The sequence below is a fragment of the Papio anubis genome, chromosome 4 (genome assembly GCF_008728515.1).
Source record: "Papio anubis isolate 15944 chromosome 4, Panubis1.0, whole genome shotgun sequence".
Classification (NCBI taxonomy): Eukaryota; Metazoa; Chordata; class Mammalia; order Primates; family Cercopithecidae; genus Papio; species Papio anubis.
In genome coordinates, this window is record NC_044979.1 from 18,261,426 (window position 1) to 18,279,340 (window position 17,915).

The 17,915-nt window shown below is 45.1% G+C and overlaps 1 protein-coding gene across 7 annotated transcripts in view; it reads left to right on the top strand.

Moving 5' to 3' along the window:
* SLC37A3 (solute carrier family 37 member 3) overlaps positions 1–17,915 on the top strand; it is a 69,006-nt gene that overhangs the window by 27,241 nt on the left and 23,850 nt on the right. For 6 of the 7 annotated variants that reach the window (XM_031665100.1, XM_031665099.1, XM_031665101.1 and 3 more), the window contains 4 exons: positions 2,925–3,017; positions 7,946–8,029; positions 11,066–11,211; positions 14,373–14,469. In XM_031665100.1, coding sequence (XP_031520960.1) covers positions 2,925–3,017; positions 7,946–8,029; positions 11,066–11,211; positions 14,373–14,469 — 420 coding nt within the window. The remainder of the gene's footprint in view (positions 1–2,924; positions 3,018–7,945; positions 8,030–11,065; positions 11,212–14,372; positions 14,470–17,915) is intronic. The other variant, XM_031665102.1, reaches the window with a different exon arrangement.

Genomic DNA, 17,915 nt, shown 5'->3' on the forward strand with positions numbered 1-17,915 from the left:
GCAATTCTACTGCCTCAGCTTCCCGAGTAGCTGGGATTGCAGGTACCTGCCACCGCACTGGGCTAATTTTTATAATTTTAGCAGAGATGGGGGTTTCACCGTGTTGGTCAGGCTGGTCTTGAACTTTTGACTTCAAGTGATCCACCCTCCTGGGCCTCCCAAAGTGCCGGGATTACAGGTGTGAGCCACCCAGCCCAGCCGACATTGGCTTTTTAAAATCCTTTTTTGGTTTTTTATTGTGAGGATGTTGCAGTGAGCAATATGGTGATTACTAGTGCTGTCTGGCATTATTGCCTTGGTTTATGCTAAGGTGTGGCAGTTTCTCTCCAGTGCAATAGGGAACAAAGTCGAAAGGACATCACATTTTAATGTGATGCAAATAATTTTGACCTTGCAGACCCCCTTGGAGGAAGGCTCTGGAGGCCTCTCCGTCTACCCGAGTTCCGTGGACCACAGTTGGAGGGCTGTGATGTGGTCCATCTCCCATCCTGTTGAAGAACCCCTTCTGTATCTTTGAGAAATTACCTTCCCGTTTCCCTCAGGGATGTCTATTGTGGGGGAAATTCACTACACCGTGAAGCAGCCCATTACGTTTTTGAAAGTTCTGTAAACTAACTCGGATCTTTTTTCCACCGCTGGCCCTTCATAAAGTTGAGGATAACTTTTCACAGATCCCCTGTGTCTCTCTTTTTCAGCATAAATTTGTATTTCCATTTCCTTCAGTGATTCCTCTCATGGCCTGGTTTCGTATACCTGCTCATCTTTCTTTAAAATGAAAATGAATGGACATTATTTAATTCATTACAAAAGATACTGACAAAATAACCATGGGTTCTTTTCACTGTTAGACCCTGTATAAATATGTGTAAGACTTGGTTCTTATCCTAAAGGAATTTAAAAAACTGGATTCATTTCCACACAGCTGAAGAATATAAACATCCTGCAGAATCATACACGGCATTTTGCAGTTAGAAAGAACCTAGCTCTCGGCTGAGTGCGGTGGTTCATGCCCGTAATCTCAGCACTTTGGGAGGTGGAGGCGGGCAAATCACTTGAGGTCGGGATTTCAAGACCAGCATGGCCAACATGGCAAAACCCCATCTCTACTAAAAATACAAAAACCATCTGGGCATGGTGGCACGTGCCTGTAATCCTAGCTGAGGGAGGCTGAGGCAGGAGAATCCCTTGCACCCAGGAGGTAGAGGTTGCAGTGAGCCAAGATCGCGCCACTGCCCTCCAGCCTGGGCAATGGAGTGAGACTCCATCTCAAAAAAATAAAAAAATAAATAAAAATAGAACTTAACTCGTTTTGTGGTTCTACAGACTGGCCACTGAGGTACTCTGAGAGCTGCTCAGCTGTTTTGTCGTGAATGGGTTGTAGGTGAGATGCGATCTCCCGTCCCTAAGCTCCTGGGGTTGCTAGGTGGGGCTTGGGATAGTCTCCTCCTGATTTTAGACTGGTGGATATTCCCAGGCCAATCAGCTCTGACCTTGAACATCATCTTCAGTTTACCCCAGTGTGTTGTACAAAGATCGTTTTCTATGTGTGCCTATGAAGAAGCTGAGAAGTATTAGGATAAGTGGCCTCTCTAGGGCAACAAATTCTTTGTTTGTTTGTTTTTTTTTTTTTGAGATGGACTCTCGCTCTGTCGCCCGGGCTGGAGTGCAGTGGCACGATCTCGGCTCACTGCAAGCTCCGCCTCCCGGGTTCACGCCATTCTCCTGTAGCGCAACAAATTCTTAAGCATAGAGTTGGGGTTATAAGTTTTCTGAGTACCAGACTAGAAAGATAATAAAGTTGGCAAGACATTGTGATTTGATTGAAGTAGGTTAATGAAGGACACTTTTTTCATTTTAAAAATCAAGATGTGATTTATAATTACCTTTTTAGTATACAGTTCTACAGTTTTTGATAACACATATAGTGTTGTAACTATTCCAAGATATAGAACATCACTCCCTAGATTCTCTTTACCCCTTGTTAGCCCTTCTTGCTTCCCTCAGCCCTAGGCAACCACTGATCAGTAGGAAATTATTTTTGAAGAGTATTGTAAAATGTTTCCTTAGATGGAGTTAGACTTAATTTCTCCCATCCAAGTAGTAACCAGGCCTGACCCCACTTAACTTCCTATATCAGATGGGATCACATGCTTTCAGGGTGGTATGGCCCTAGGTGGTAGGCATAATTTCTAATTGATTGGATATTGAATTCTGCCAAACAAAAAGATTATAATCAGAATGTATTTCTTCTAAATGTCTGCTTTTAAACTTACTGCCCCACTTTCTTACTTAATTCACTTAGTCACTAGCGTTTGGGCATTCTAATGATACATGTTTGAGGTGATAGGTTAATTGCCCTGAATTGATCATTACATGTTGAATATATGTTGAAATATCACACTGTACTCCCTTAATATGTACAATGATTATGTGTCAATTAAAAATAATAAAAGCAAAAAAAATACTAGTTATTTCTTTTCTTTTCTTTTCTTTTTTGAGACGGAGTTTTGCTCTTGTTGTCCAGGCTGGAGTGCAATGGTGCGATCTCTGCTCACCGCAACCTCCACCTCCCGAGTTCAAGCAATTCTTGTGCCTCAGCCTCCTGAGTAGCTGGGATTACAGGCATGTGCCACCACGCCCAGCTAATTTTGTATTTTTAGTAGAGATGGGCTTTCTCCATGTTGGCCAGGCTGGTCTCGAACTCCTGACCTCAGGTGATCTGTCTGCCTCGGCCTCCCAAAGTGTTGGGATTACAGGTGTGAGCCACCGCGCCCGGCTATACTAGTTATTTCTGAATGCATTTGAAGTAAAAGTTGGTCTTGAGCATTACCGGTGTTTTGGAAGTGTTTGTGAAGAGGCTTTGGGAAACAGAAAGCCCTAGCAGATTCCACAGGGACTAACCCATTCCTGGTGTCTTACTGCAGATCTGGAGCAGCAACCATTTGTTCCCCAGTGCAGAGAAAGCGACTCTTTTCCTCGGAACACTGGATACCATTTTCCTCTTCTCCTATGCTGTGGTAAGTTTTAGAACTCTAGGGTTTAAAGGTAAAGAAAAATGTAAAAGGAAACAACGCTGAGCCTTACGAAATGTGTACAGGATTTTGAATTTGCTGACCGAGGCAGAGTTCAGTCTTTCTGAAGTTTATATTTTTTATTCTTCCCATTCATTTATTAATTCATTCAACAGATATTTATTGCTCATGTAGCACATGTCAATGGGAATTTATCCTGAACAACGCAAAAATGCCCTGCCTTGATGGAGCCTGTGTTCTTCGGCGGGGAGCTTGGGGAGACAGTCACCAAATGCTATAAATAAATTGTAGAGTACATTTGAAGGTGATAAGTGCAATGAAGGAAAATAAAGCAGAGAAGGGGGACTAAAGGGGCCTGAGTGAGGTTGTAATTTTAAGTAGCATAGCTGGGAGACTTCAGGAGGCAGCGGGCATTTGAGTGAAGACCCAAGCAGGTGAGTGAGGTCGGTGTGCTTGGATCAGAGCTGTAAGAAGTGAGGCTAGAGATGTGGCGGGGTTCAGATCTGTAGGGTTTTGATGCCTTTGTAGGGGCTTTGGCTTTAACCTTGAGTGCGATGGGAGCTGCTGGAAGGTTTTGTGCAGAGCAGCAGCAGGACCTGACTTAGGTTTGGACAGGCGCACTTGCTCTGGGAGCTGAGTTCTTTGGAGGTGAAGGATGATGGTGGCTTGGGTCCAGCATAGCAGTAACAGAGGTTGCGGGAAAGTAGATTTTAGTAGTGTGTTGGAGGTAAAGCCAATATTTTTTCCCTCTTGAATGTGGAATGTAAGAGAAATGTGTGAAGAACACCTCCAGGGTGGAAGTGTCATGGCGGAGGGGAAACTGGGGAGATAGAAAGATTTGAGGACTCGCTTTTGGATGCATTACGTTTGACCACTACTGCCCAGATGATGAAGAGCACGCGCTTGGGCATTGAGTCGGAGTTCAAGGTGTAGGTTCAGGCTGAAGATACACATCCTTGGCCTTTATTATTTTTATTATTTTTTATTTTTGAGACAGAGTTTGCTCTTGTCACCCAGGCTGGAGTGCAATGGCACGATCTTGGCTCACTGCAACCTCCGCCTCCCGGGTTCAAGCAGTTCTCCTGCCTCAGCCTCCCGAGTAGCTGGAATTACAGGCATGCACCACCACGCCCGGCTAATTTTGTATTTTTTTAGTAGAGATGTTGGTCAGGCTGATCTCGAACTTCTGACCTCAGGCGATCTGCCTGCCTTGGCCTCCCAAGTGCTGGGATTACAGGCATGAGCCACTGCGCCTTCCCTTTTAGATGATTTATAGATCAAAACTGTGAAGCTGCATGAATTGATCAAGGGAACAGGCGAGGGCAGGGAAGAGGTGTGAAGCCTGAGCCCTAGGGCTTCCACTCCTCAGAGGTGGGTGAGGAATGGGCCAGGTGGCGGGGATGGAGTGGTAAGGAAGGTGGGGCTAGGTGTGGTGGCTCACGCCTGTAATCCTAGCACTTTGGGAAGCCGAGGCGGGTAGATAACTTGGAGTCAGGAGTTTGAGACCATCCTGGCCAACATGAAGAAACCCTGTTTCCAATAAAAATACAAAAATTAGCCAGATGTGGGTGCCTGTAGTCCCAGCTACTTGGGAGGCTGAGGCAGGAGAATTACTTGAACCCAGGAGGAGGAGGTTGCAGTGAGCCGAGATTGTGCCACTGCACTCCAGCCTGGATGGCAAAATGAGATTCCGTCTCAAAAAAAAAAAAAAAAGGAAGGCAGGATCCTGGAGAGGTAGCATCCTGGGAGACATTCCACGGTGGTGAGGAGTAATTCAGCATAAGGATAGGCAGCTGGCATCTCTGGCTTGCTGTAGGAACGGCTGTGGTGGCTCCCACATTAGAGTTCTGGAGCCGACAGTGGCAGCAGCTGGAACGTGAACTGTGAGAGGAGCCTTCCTTTTCTCCCCAGCATATAAGATGCTGTCTTTAAGTGTGCCTTATTAAAAACGCCTTTTAATTCTCAATGTTCAGGCCATGTGAAATACTGGGTAAAAGTCCTGAAGTAGTTTCTAAATGTTTATTTGGTTAATTATATTTATTTATTTATTTATTTATTTTATTATTTCTTTTTTGAGATGCAGACTTGCTCTGTCGCCCAGGCTGGAGTGCAGTGGGGCAATCTCAGCTCACTGTAGCCTCTGCCTCCCAGGTTCCAGCAATTCTCTTGCCTCAGCCTTCTGGGTAATTGGGATTACAAGTGCACGCCACCATGCCCGGCTAATTTTTGTATTTTAGGTAGAGAACGGGTTTCACCATGTTGGCCAGGCTGGTCTCGAACTCCTGTCCTCAGCTGATCCGCCCACCTCTGCCTTCCAAAGGGATTACAGGCACGAGCTACCACACCTGGCCTATATGTGTGTGTGTGTGTGTGTGTGTGTGTGTGTGTGTGTGTGTGTGTGTGTGTGTGTATATATATATATATATATATTTTTGAGATGGAGTCTCGCTCTGTTGCCCAGGCTGGAGTGCAGTGGTGCAATCTCGGCTCACTGCAGCCTCCACCCCCTGGGTTCAAGCAATTCTTCTGCCTCAGCCTCTCGAGTAGCTGGGACTGCAGGCATGTGCCACCACGCCCTGGTAATTTTTTTTGTATTTTTAGTAGAGATGGGGTTTTACCATGTTGGTCAGGCTGGTGTCGAACTCCTGACCTCAAATTATCCGCCCGCCTCAACCTCCCAAAGTTCTGGGTGGGATTACAGGCATGAGCCACCACGCCCAGTCTATTTGTTTAATTATTAAGAGTATCTTTTCTTCAAAGAGGAAACAGAGAAACAGTTGGAATGGTTCTTTGGTCATTCATTTAGTCTGTGTAAAATCCCCAGATAGGGGCACTGGGCTTTGGCTAGAGCTGGTGACAGGGTGCTTGCTTCTCCTTGAGCCACTCATTTCCTTCAGGGACCATTTTAAGAGGCAGTACAGTCTACTGGAAAGGCCAACTCTGCCATGATTAACTAGCTGTGTTAAACTTGGTTGCAAAGTAGAACTTAACCTTTTTTGGTATTTAGTTTCCTCATCTATAGAGTCATCTAGAGGAATAAATAGATTTAGGACATAAAAGATCAGTGCCATGAAAAATCAATGGTCATGGTTTTTTATCTTGAGCTGTACTTCTGTAATTTAGGGTCACTTTGCTTTCTGCAGCAAAACAGAATGTATTGATTCTGGCAGGGCACGGTGGCTCACACCTGTAATCCCACCCAGCACTTTGGGAGGCTGAGGGGGGTGGATCACCTGAGGTCAGGAGTTCGAGACCAGTCTGGCTAACATGGTGAAACCCCATCTCTACTAAAAATACAAAATTAGCCAGGCATGGTGGTGCACACTTGTAGTCCCAGCTACTTGGGAGGCTGAGGCAGGAGAATTGCTTGAACCTAGGAGGCAGAGGCTGCAGTGAGCCAAGATCGCACCATTGCATTTCAGCCTGGACGACAGAGTGAGACTCTATCTCAAAAAAAAAAAAAAAAAGCATGTATTGTTATGTCATCTAAAGCAGAATTGAGATTTTCTTCGTCCCTTTTGTTCTGTGTAGCATAAGTCCATGTGAGGGGCAGCTAGACAACATAGAATTTACTTTAAGGCTGACATGGTTCTCTTAGGATGAGGAAGCTTGATGATAATGAGGGAGAAACATTCATATTTAAATTTATCTTTTTTTTTTTTTTTTTTTGAGATGGAGTCTCACTCTATCGCCCAGGCTGGAGTGCAGTGGCGCGATCTTGGCTCACTGCAAGTTCCGGCTCCTGGGTTCAAGTGATTCTCCTGCCTCAGCCTCCCGAGTAGCTGGGATTACAGGCACGCACCACCGCGCATGGCTAATTTTTGTATTTTAAGTAGAGACAGGGTTTCACCATGTCAGTCAGGCTGGTCTTGAACTCCACCTCAGGTGATCCACCCATCTCGGCCTCCCAAAGTGCTGGGTTTACAGGTGTGAGCTACTGCACTTGGTCATGTTTTTTTTTTAGAGATGGGTTCTTGCTATGTTGGCCAGTTTGGTCTTGAGCTATTGGCCTCTAGCAATTCTCCCCTCTCCCAAAGTTCTAGGATTACCGGCGTGAGACACCACGCCCAGCCAAGTTTTTCTAGTGATATAGAGATACTCAATTTATCAGAAACACCTGGTCCTAACTGAATTTAGGTTTTAAGTCAAGACATTTTAAATATTTATGGAAGAAACCTAAAGTCTGCTGCCCTTAAGGTCTTCAGTCTCACTTCCTGCCATGATCTCAGCATTTTAATTCCTGCCCCTCAGTGGGAGGAGAGTAGAAGACAGAACCTGTCTCCAACTAATTATTGTCTCTGCCTTCCTACTCTCTCTGCCTTGGGATGTCATGAAACCCAAGGGTCAGATTCAACAGGCGGCTGGTGTGCCCTGGAACCTTCTATTCCACTTTTTACAAGTTTGGAACTGAAACTGCAGGGCGTGTGGTAACACATGTTAACCCAGAGTGCAGATGGCTAAGAGGAATCCCTTTGGGAGAGCTTATCACTGATGGGCAGGAATTAATCTAGTCTAGAAAATGGAATATGTTTGTGTGCTTGTTTCATTAGAGTCATTCTTACTTATTTTTTTCCAGTTAGAGAATCAAGTAAAACCAAAGTTTGCCCTGAATTTTGGTGTGTTTGTGGTAGAGTATGCAGTAGCCCACGGCCATTTCCTTTTTTTTTTTTTTTAATTTTTTTTCCTTCTATTTTCGTAACTTTTTTGTTTTCACTTCATTACTGACCCTGTTATCCAGCCCACTGCCATTTCATGAAACGTTTGTGAAACTCCTGTAGACAGCTAGCCTAGGCATGTGAATAAGGGTTAATTTTAAATAATGTCTGCTTTTGTCTCATTTGCTTTGCAGTGCATGTTACTTTTTCATACTGTGTTGTTATTTAGAACTGTAAAAGAAAATGCTTTATTTTCAGGGCCTTTTCATCAGTGGCATTGTTGGGGATCGGTTGAATTTGCGGTGGGTTCTGTCTTTCGGCATGTGCTCTTCTGCATTCGTGGTAAGTTGAAAAGGTCTTATTATTATTTTGGTCAGGTATTTTAGAATCCAAGTAATCCCCCTACTTCTCTGTAGAATAGAATAGTAAGATTAATCCTCAGTGTTCGAATCCCTCATTTGCCTTTTCACTTAGATGAGTCTTTTTTTTTTTCTGAGACAGAGTCTTGCTCTGTTACCCCAGGCTGGAGTGCAGTGGTGCGATCTCAGCTCACTGCAACCACTGCCTCCTGGGTTCAAGTGATTCTCCTGAGTTGCTGGGACTATAGGTGCAAGTCACCACGCCCGGGTGATTTTTGTATTTTTAGTAGAGACGGGGTTTCACTATGTTGGCTAAGCTCATCTCTGACCTCAAGTGATCCTCCTGCCTCAGCCTCCCAAAGTGCTGGGATTATAGGCGTGAGCCACCATGCCTGGCCAGATGAGTCTTTTTAGAGTAAGATTCTAATCAGGTCCCTTTGTTGTCCCTCAGGCACCAGCAGAGTTAATCAGTAGTCTGAATAAATGGCCTGGCATTCGCTAGACCCTGGCCCCAGCCTGCCTTCCATCATATTTGTCACTCTGCTTCATCCCTTTGCTCCAGCCAAGCTGGACTGCTTTCCAGGCCACTAACACCCTGCTCCTTTCTTTTTTTTATTTTCATTTTTGAGATGGAGTTTCGCTCTTGCTGCCCAGGCTGGAATGGAATGGTGCGATCTTGCCTCACCACAGCCTCCACCTCCTGGGTTCAAGCAATTCTTGTGCCTCAGCCTCCCGAGTAGCTGGGATTACAAGCATGCGCCACCACGCCTGACTGATTTATTTTTAGTAGAGACAGGGTTTCTCCATGTTGATCAGGCTGGTCTCGAACTCCCCATCTCAGATGATCCGCCCACCTAGGCCTCCCAAAGTGCTTGAATTACAGGTGTGAGCCACCGTGCCCGGCCCCATCCTGCTCCTTTCTATCTCGGTGCTTTTGTTCCTGCTGTTCTGCCTGCCTTGGATGGTCCCCTATTCAGCTCTCCATAGTCCGACTCACAGTCTCCTTCAAGCATTGGCCAAATGACACCTCTTTGAGAATGCCGGTCTCTCTTCTGAGCTCCCGTGCCTGTTTCTTTGCGGGCACTTGAAACAGTCTGCTGCTTAGCTTGGTTGTTTCTGTTTCAGTCTTGCTTTCCCTTAGGGTGGGCGTGGAGTGGTTAAAATCACAGATTGCCTACACCAGGACAGCCTGGGTTTCTGTCTCTCTTCTGTGGTTTCCTAGCTTATGATTTCTGTGAACTTCAGAGGGAGATATGCATATTACCTCTCCCTGGCTGGCAGTGAGGACTGCGAGTTTCTGTATGTGAGGCGTTTGAAACAAGTGCTGTGTAGGGGAGGATCCATATCTGACTAATCTTTTCTTTTTTTTTTTTTTGAAACGAAGTCTTGCTGTGTCACCCAGTCCGGAGTGCAGTGGCATGATCGTGGCTCACTGCAACCTCCACTTCCCGGATTCAAGCCATTCTCCTGACTCAGCCTCCTGAGTAGCTGGGACTACAGGTGTGCACCACCATGCCTAGCTAATTTTTGTATTTTTAGTAGAGTCAGGGTTTCACCATGTTGGCCAGGCTGGTCTCAAACTCCTGACCTCAGGTGATCTACCTGCCCCAGCCTCCCAAAGTGCTGGGATTACAGGCGTGAGCCACCGTGCCCGGCCTCTATATCTGACTAATTTTCATTGTTTACTAGCTTCTAGTCAGGAATTTTTGTTGATTAAATGAAACCATGGAGTTTAGTTAGACCGTAATTTATTATGATTATTACTTTTTTTAGAGATAAGGTCTCAGTTTGCTGCCCAGGCTGGAGTGCAACAGTGTGATCCCGGAGCCTTGAACTCTCAAGCTCGAGCAGTCCTCCCACTTTAGCCTCCTGAGTAGCTGGGACTGTAGTTGTGTACTGTTATACTCAGCAATTTTTAGATTTTTTAGTCATGGGGTCTCACTATATTGCCCAGGTTGATCCTTGAACTCCTGGCCTTAAGTGATCCTCCTTTGCCTCCCCAAACACTGGAATTAGAGGCACAAGTCCCTGCGTTTGGCCTACTATTGTTTTTCAGTGTTTGTCATTTGAGTGTAAGTAAAACCTTTTTTTCCCCTTGAAATTTTAGAGATAGAAGCACTTTATTTTTTATGAGTTGCTCACCCACACATATAAACATATTATTTTAAAACCTGTGTACAGACTTTTTTGCTTTTTATATATTTTTTAAAAACTGCAGTTTGTACATAAACTTGCCCTTTTTAAGCATATTGTTCAGACTTTCAACAAATGAGTAGTTTTGTGACTGCCCCTCCTTTCTCCAGCCCCTGGCAACCCCTGATCATTTTTCTGTGTACAGTTTTGCTTATTCTAGAATGTCTTATAACTGGAACCAGACAGTATTATACATGCTATTTTTTAATCATGCAGAGTATTCTCAGAATAGAGTTTGACTGTAGATAAAATGTCCACTTGAGCAAAATGCCTGGAAAAAAGCAGCCCCTTGATGAAAGCTGCTAAATGATTCAGCAGATCACAAGTTCGATAGGTTTCGCTTTCGTTGATTAACTCAGGAGCTGCAGCCATAACAGTGGCTGGCACTCACCCCGTGCCTCTGCCTAGAGCGGCGCCTGGCACTGTTCCGGGGAAGGTGGCCTCCCTGGGCTCATTCCATCCTCACAGCAACCCTCTGGAGGTTGCTGTTCCCTCCACATGCACAGTCTGAGGGTGAGGAGATGGAAATAGATGTCAAACGAGGAATTCACTTTTTAGTCTTGGAAGATGTCAGTTGGAGCGCTGATAGCTTAATGACTTCACGTCTTTGACATCACCTCCGCTCTGGTGGGCAGTGATTGGGCGGCTGCCTCCTCATTGTGGCTCTGAGCAGGACCCCTGTGATGCCAACCACGTGACTTACAGGCACTGGCTGTGTGAGTGTATCCTTCACGTGGTCTCTACTCTGAAGCAAGTGGGTGGAGTGGCATCCCCTGAAAGTTTCAGTGTGGCTGTTACATATTCCTTTTGTTTCCTCCTCTTCAAGGTGTTTGTCTTTGGCACGCTCACAGAATGGCTGCGTTTCTACAACAAATGGCTGTACTGCTGCCTGTGGATTGTGAACGGCCTGCTGCAGTCCACCGGTTGGCCCTGTGTGGTTGCTATTATGGGCAACTGGTTTGGGAAAGCTGGGTATGCCACTTCTTTCCTCTCTGATTTCTCTGTTTAAGTGGTTTCCATGATGAATTTTTCAGATTTGTCAAAGTCAGTTACTTTGATGCCTTAGATACCACCCACATCTTTCATTAGCAAGTCAGAGGAGTTCAGGGAGAGAGAGTTTCACGTCAGTGTGCGCTGGAAATGGTGTGGGCCCTAGAAGTGATCCGGCCCAGGAGACACATTCCTACTACTCTTTGGGCTGTGGGCAGCTTCTGAGTGTGGGCCAAGTCAGGAGGTCTCAATTTTTTATTTTACTCATCGTTTCTTTAGAGAACATAAAAATCTCATTTGCTATCTGTCGTGTATCTTCCTTTGGGTTTTGCCTTCCCTGCCCATTTTTGAGAGTGATCTTATTTAACCTTTTTATATTAAAGATAAGGAAATTGAGGTCAAAGGTTATTCATGTGACCTGCCCAAGGTCATGTAACAAGGGCTCTAATTAGATTCAGATGAAGAACGCCAGACTTTGGGGCTTGATCAAATGGGGTACTTTTTTCCCCTAAGCCTTCAAGTAGGTTTTTTTTCTTTTTCTTTTTTTTTTTGAGACAGAGTCTTGTTCTGTCACTAGACTGGAGTGCAGTGGGGCAATCTCCGCTCACTGCAACCTCTGCCTCCCGGGTTCAAGTGATTCTCCTGCCTCAGTCTCCTGAGTAGCTGGGACTACAGGCGTGTAACACCACGTTCAGCTAATTTCTTTTTTTTTTGAGATGGAGTTTTGCTCTTGTTGCCCAGCGCAATGGTACGATCTCAACTCACCACAACCTCCACCTCCCAGGTTCAAGCAATTTTCTGGCCATAGCCTCCTGAGTAGCTGGGATTACAGGCATGCACCCCCACGCTTGGCTAGTTTTACATTTTTAGTAGAGACAGGGTTTCTCCACGTTGGTCAGGCTGGTCTCAAACTCCTGACCTCAGGTGATTTCGCCCTCCTTAGCCTCCTAAAGTGCTGGGATTACAGGTGTGAGCCACCACACCCAGCTATAATTTTATATATAAATGGATTCATACAGTATGTACTCTTTTTTTTTTCCCCCTGTAAAGAAAGGGTCTGTGTTGCCCAGGCTGGTCTCAAGCTCCTGGCCTCAGCTATTCTGCCTTGCCTCCCAAAGTGCTCGGAATAGAGGCATGAGCCACCACGCCCAGCCTTTGTGTCTTCTTTTATTCAGCATAATTAGAAATTTATTCATGTTTATTCATTCACCTGTGGATGAACATTTGGGTTGTTTTCAGTTTTGGGCTATTACAAATAAAGCTCCTGGGAACATTTGTGTACAAATCCATGTGTGGACATATGCTTTCATTTCTCTTGGGTAAATACCTAGGAGTAGAATGGCTGGATCATATGTTAGGTGTGTATTTCCCTTTTTTTTCTTTTTCCCATGATGGAGTTTTGCTCTTACTACCCAGGCTGGAGTGCAATGGTATGATCTTCGCTCACTACAACCTCCGCCTCGTGGGTTCAAGTGATTCTCCTGCCTCAGCCTCCGGAGTAGCTGGGATTACAGGGGCCTGCCGCCATGCCCAGCTAATTTTTTATATTTTTAGTAGAGACAGGGTTTCTCCATGTTGTTTAGACTGGTCTCGAACTCCTGACCTCAGGTGATTCACCCGCCTTGGCCTCCCAAAGTGCTGGGATTACAGGCGTGAGCCTCCGCGCCCGGGTGCGTTTACCATTTTAAGACACTGGCAGTCCAAAGTAGTTGTACCATTTTACATTCTCATCAGCACAGCATAAGGATTCTTATTACTCTGTGCCCTTCCCAGCACTTGGCATGCTTGGTGTTTTTTGATTTTAGCCATTTTAATAGGTGTGTAATGATATCTCACTGTGACTTTAATTTGCATTTTTCTCATGTCTAATGACTTGAGCATCTTTTTAAAAATATTTTTGCGGCCGGGCGCGGTGGCTCAAGCCTGTAATCCCAGCACTTTGGGAGGCTGAGACGGGCGGATCACGAGGTCAGGAGATCGAGACCATCCTGGCTAACCCAGTGAAACCCCGTCTCTAGTAAAAAAATACAAAAAAATAGCCGGGCGAGGTGGCGAGCGTCTGTAGTCCCAGCTACTCCGGAGGCTGAGGCAGGAGAATGGCGGGAACCCGGGAGGCGGAGCTTGCAGTGAGCCGAGATCCGGCCACTGCACTCCAGGCTGGGCGACAGAGCGAGACTCCGTCTCAAAAAAAAAAAAAAAAAAATATTTTTGCTTTGTTTTGTTTTTGAAACAGGGTCTCGCCCTGTCACTCAGGCTGGAGTACAGTGGTGTGATCTCGGCTCACTGCAACCTCCGCCTCCTGGTTTCAAGTGATTCTCTTGCCTCCCTCCCAGGTAGCTGGGATTATAGGTGTGCAGCCACCATGCACAGCTAAGTTTTGTATTTTTAATAGAGACGGGGTTTCACCATGTTGGTCAGGCTAGTCTCAAACTCCTGACCTCAAGTGACCTGCCCACCTCAGGCATCCCAAAGGCTAGGATTACAGGCGTGAGCCATCTTGCCTGGCCAATTCAGTGTTTTTTCATGTGCTTATTTGCATATTTTTTTGTGTGAAGTATCTATTAAAATCTTTTGCCCACTTTTCAAAGACTTTGTATTTTGAGATGATTGTAGATTCATGCTTTTTACCATTCTGTTGCATTGTCTGTTTTCATATTTTACTGAGTTTTGAGAGTGCCTTACATTCTGGATACAGCTTTTTTGGGGGGTGGGGGGAGGCGGAGTCTTGCTCTGTTGCCAAGGCTGGAGTGCAGTGGCGTGATCTCGGCTTACTGCAACCTCCGCCTTGCAGGTTCAAGCTGTTCTCTTGCCTCAGCCTTCCGAGTAGCTGGGATTACAGGCGCATGCCACCACGCCCAGCTAATTTTGTATTTTTAGTAGAGATGGGCTTTCTCCATGTTGGTCAGGCTGGTCTCGAACTCCTGACCTCAGGTGATCCGCCCACCTTGGCCTCCCAAAGTGCTGGGGTTACAGGTGTGAGCCACTGTGCCCGGCCCATTTTAGTGTATTTTTAAAAACTTTTAAAATAGCGTGTTTAGTCTTGGTAGTATGCACCTTGGTGGTTTTGGCTGTTTTGTATTTTGAACTGCCCAGAGTATCTCTTCTGACCGTGGTCCTTTGTCTCCCACTGTTTTCCATCTTAGACGAGGAGTTGTTTTTGGTCTCTGGAGTGCCTGTGCTTCTGTGGGCAACATTTTGGGAGCGTGCCTAGCTTCTTCTGTTCTTCAGTATGGTTATGAGGTAGGTGTTGTTTTCTAGCTCTCGTGCTCTCTCTCTCTCTCTCTGTGTGTGTGTGTGCACATGTGTGTTGCTTTTTATATATTAAATAATACTGTGGCCATTTAAAACTATGCAGAACTGTGTCTGGATAGGGCAAGGCTTGTATTAAAAGTAGTCAAACTTCTGACCGGGCATGGTGGCTCACACCTGTAACCCCAGCACTTTGGGAGGCTAAGGTGGGCAGATCACCTGAGGTCAGGAGTTTGAGACTAGCTTGGCCAACATGGTGAAACCCCATCTCTACTCAAAAAATACAAACATCAGCCGGGTGTGGTGGTGTATGCCTATAGTTCCAGCTACTCCAGATGCTGAGACAGGAGAATCACTTGAACCCGGGAGGCGGAGGTTGCAGTGAGCCAAGGTCGTACGACTTCACTCCAGCCTGGGTGACAGAGTGAGACTCCATTCAAAAATAATTTTAAAAAAAAGTAGACAACCTTTTGATATATTCATTAAAAGTAGACACATTTCTGATATATTCAAACACATAAAAATTATCCAGACACAGTTCTACATAGTTTTAAATGGCCACAGTATTTTTTTTTTTTTTTTTTTTTTTTTTTTTTTTTGAGACGGAGTCTCGCTCTGCTGCCCAGGCTGGAGTGCAATGGCCGGATCTCAGCTCACTGCAAGCTCCGCCTCCCGGGTTCACGCCATTCTCCTGCCTCACCCTCCCAAGTAGCTGGGACTACAGGCACCCGCCACCACGCCCGGCTAGTTTTTTGTATTTTTTTTAGTAGAGACGGGGTTTCACCGTGTTAGCCAGGATGGTCTCGATCTCCTGACCTCGTGATCCACCCGTCTCGGCCTCCCAAAGTGCTGGGATTACAGGCTTGAGCCACCGCGCCCGGCCCACAGTATTATTTAATATGAAAAATTATTCATAACAAAAACACTATGGAGAGCCTAAAGACATATAACCAGTTGAGAAGTATTTGCAACTGATGTTACAGATAAAGGACTAACCTGGGTCAGGCATGGTGGCTCACACCTGTAATCCCAGCACTTTGGGAGGCTGAAGTAGAAGAATCACTTGAGCCCAGGAGTTCAAGACCAGCCTGGGCAATATAATAAGACCTCGTATCTACAAAAAAACTAAAAAATTAGCTGAGCGTGGGGGTGTGTGCCTGTAGTTCCTGCTATTCAGGAGGCTGAGGTGGGAGGATTGATTGCTTGAGCCTGGGAGCTGGAGAGTACAGTGAGCCAGGACACACCACTGCACTCCAATCTGGGTGATGGAACAAGACCCTGTCTCAAAAAAAAAAAAAAAAACACCAAAAACAAAGGCTAATCCCCCTCATATGTAAAGAGCATCCATGAATTTTAAGAAAAAGACCAACAACAGAAAGATACAGAATTTGAATGTATAGTTATGGAAAGGATATAGAAATGGCTTGTAACTATATGTAAAATATTCTACTCACTGCTTATTCATTTAATAAATATTTAACTCCCCATATGTGCTCTTGGAACTGTAGAATATAGAACTGACCAAAAGAGACAAAAATCTCTGTTCTTACAGACCTTAGCAGGGAAATGCAAATTAAAGCTATGTTGTTTTAAAAAAAGGTGGGGGGAGAAAAACTATACTCTATACTTATTAGACTGGTAAAAATCTAAAAGTTTGAAAACATGTTGTACTTGTAAGGACCTGAAGAGACAGGCATTACAATCGAAAGACTAACAGAGTCACTAACTCGTGGAGGGATCAAAAAGGCAGTATCTTATCAAAATTACAGCTACACACACTGAGCAGTTCCACCTCCAGGAATTATTCACACAGATGAATAGACTGAAACACATGCAAATGATACATCTACAAGGTTCTTTATTTTGGCATTGTTTATAATGCCAGAATGTTGCAGAGCAGTGCACTGCAACAATCTCAAAAGTGTGCTAAGTGGGCCGGGTGCGGTGGCTCATGCCTATAATCCCAGCACTTTGGGAGGCCAAGGCAGGTGGATCACAAGGTCAGGAGTTCAACACCAGCCTGACCAACATGGTGAAACCCCGTCTCTAATAAAAATACAAAAATTAGCTGAGCATGGTCACGGGCACCTGTAATCCCAGCTATTCCAGAGGCTGAGGCAGAGAATTTCTTGAATCTGAGAGGCAGAGGTTGCAGTGAACCAAGATTGCGCCACTGCACTCCAGCCTGGGTGACAAAGCGAGACTCTGTCTCAAAAAAAAAAAAAAAAAAAGTGTGCTAAGTGAAGACAGCAAGGGTGCAAAACTGTATTGAATGCCTTTTTTTAATAAGGAAGAATGAAAGAGAATATGCTTGTATTAGCTTGTATGTTTCCAAAGTGATTTCTGGGCAGTAAAAATGAACAGCAATGGTTATATGTTGGGAAAATTGGGAGAATTGAGCAGATAGGGAAGGTGGGGTGGGAGGGAGAGTTTTTACTGTACTTTTTTTTCTTTTTTCCAAGACTGAGTCTCACTCTGTCACACAGACTGGAGTGCAATGGCGTGATCTCAGCTTACCGCAACCTCCTGGGTTCAGGGGATTCTCTTGTCTCAGTCTCCTGAGTAGCTGGGATTACAGGTGTATGCCACCATGCCTGGGTAATTTTTGTATTTTTAGTAGAGACGGGGTTTCACCATGTTGGCCAGGCTAGTCTCGAACTCCTGACCTCAGGTGATCCGCCCACCTCGGCCTCCCCAAGTGCTGGGATTATAGGCGTGAGCCGCCATGCCCAGCTTTACTGTATATCTTATTCCTCTATTGCTTGAATCATGTGAATATATCACCGACTCAAAAACCTAAATTATTAAAAGTAAGTTTGCTCTTTTAAAAAGTGGACACATTTTTAAACAGCTCACCAAGAGTTTTGGTGTAGTTAGGGTCAGTGAGAAGTCCTTCATTCCCTTTGTTCATGGCCACCTTTATTCTAGGCTTCTTAGCCTCACCCCTGGATTATGTAGTTGGTTCAGATGAAAATTTCTGTTCACCTTCTGTGCTGCTCTCAGATTTGACTTCTGGAAACACTGCTTTAATTTTGTCACTCACTGGTTTAAAAATTCAGAGTGTCCACATCAGGCTCCATTCTCTGTTAAATAAAAATTCAGCCGTGCAGCCTGATGATGGAGAGTCTTTAATCTACCTGTCACCTTTCCAAATCAGTTTTCTTCCCTATTATACCCTAACAGAAGCCCTCTCCTTGAGTCGTGCAGTAAGCTTTCTATCTCCTTCCACCCCGTGCCTTTGCTTACCATGTGCCTGGAAAGATGGACAATTGGCTTTCATTGTCCATTCTTCCCTAAGACAGTGTCTTACTGCTTCAGCCTCTTCAGCTCTTTCCTTCGTCTGGATTCCTGTATGTGTTTCTCAGTAGGATTGGGCCTTCTCATTTATTCAACTACATGGTGCTTTATAATATTGTTTCATGTATTTAATCCCCTCA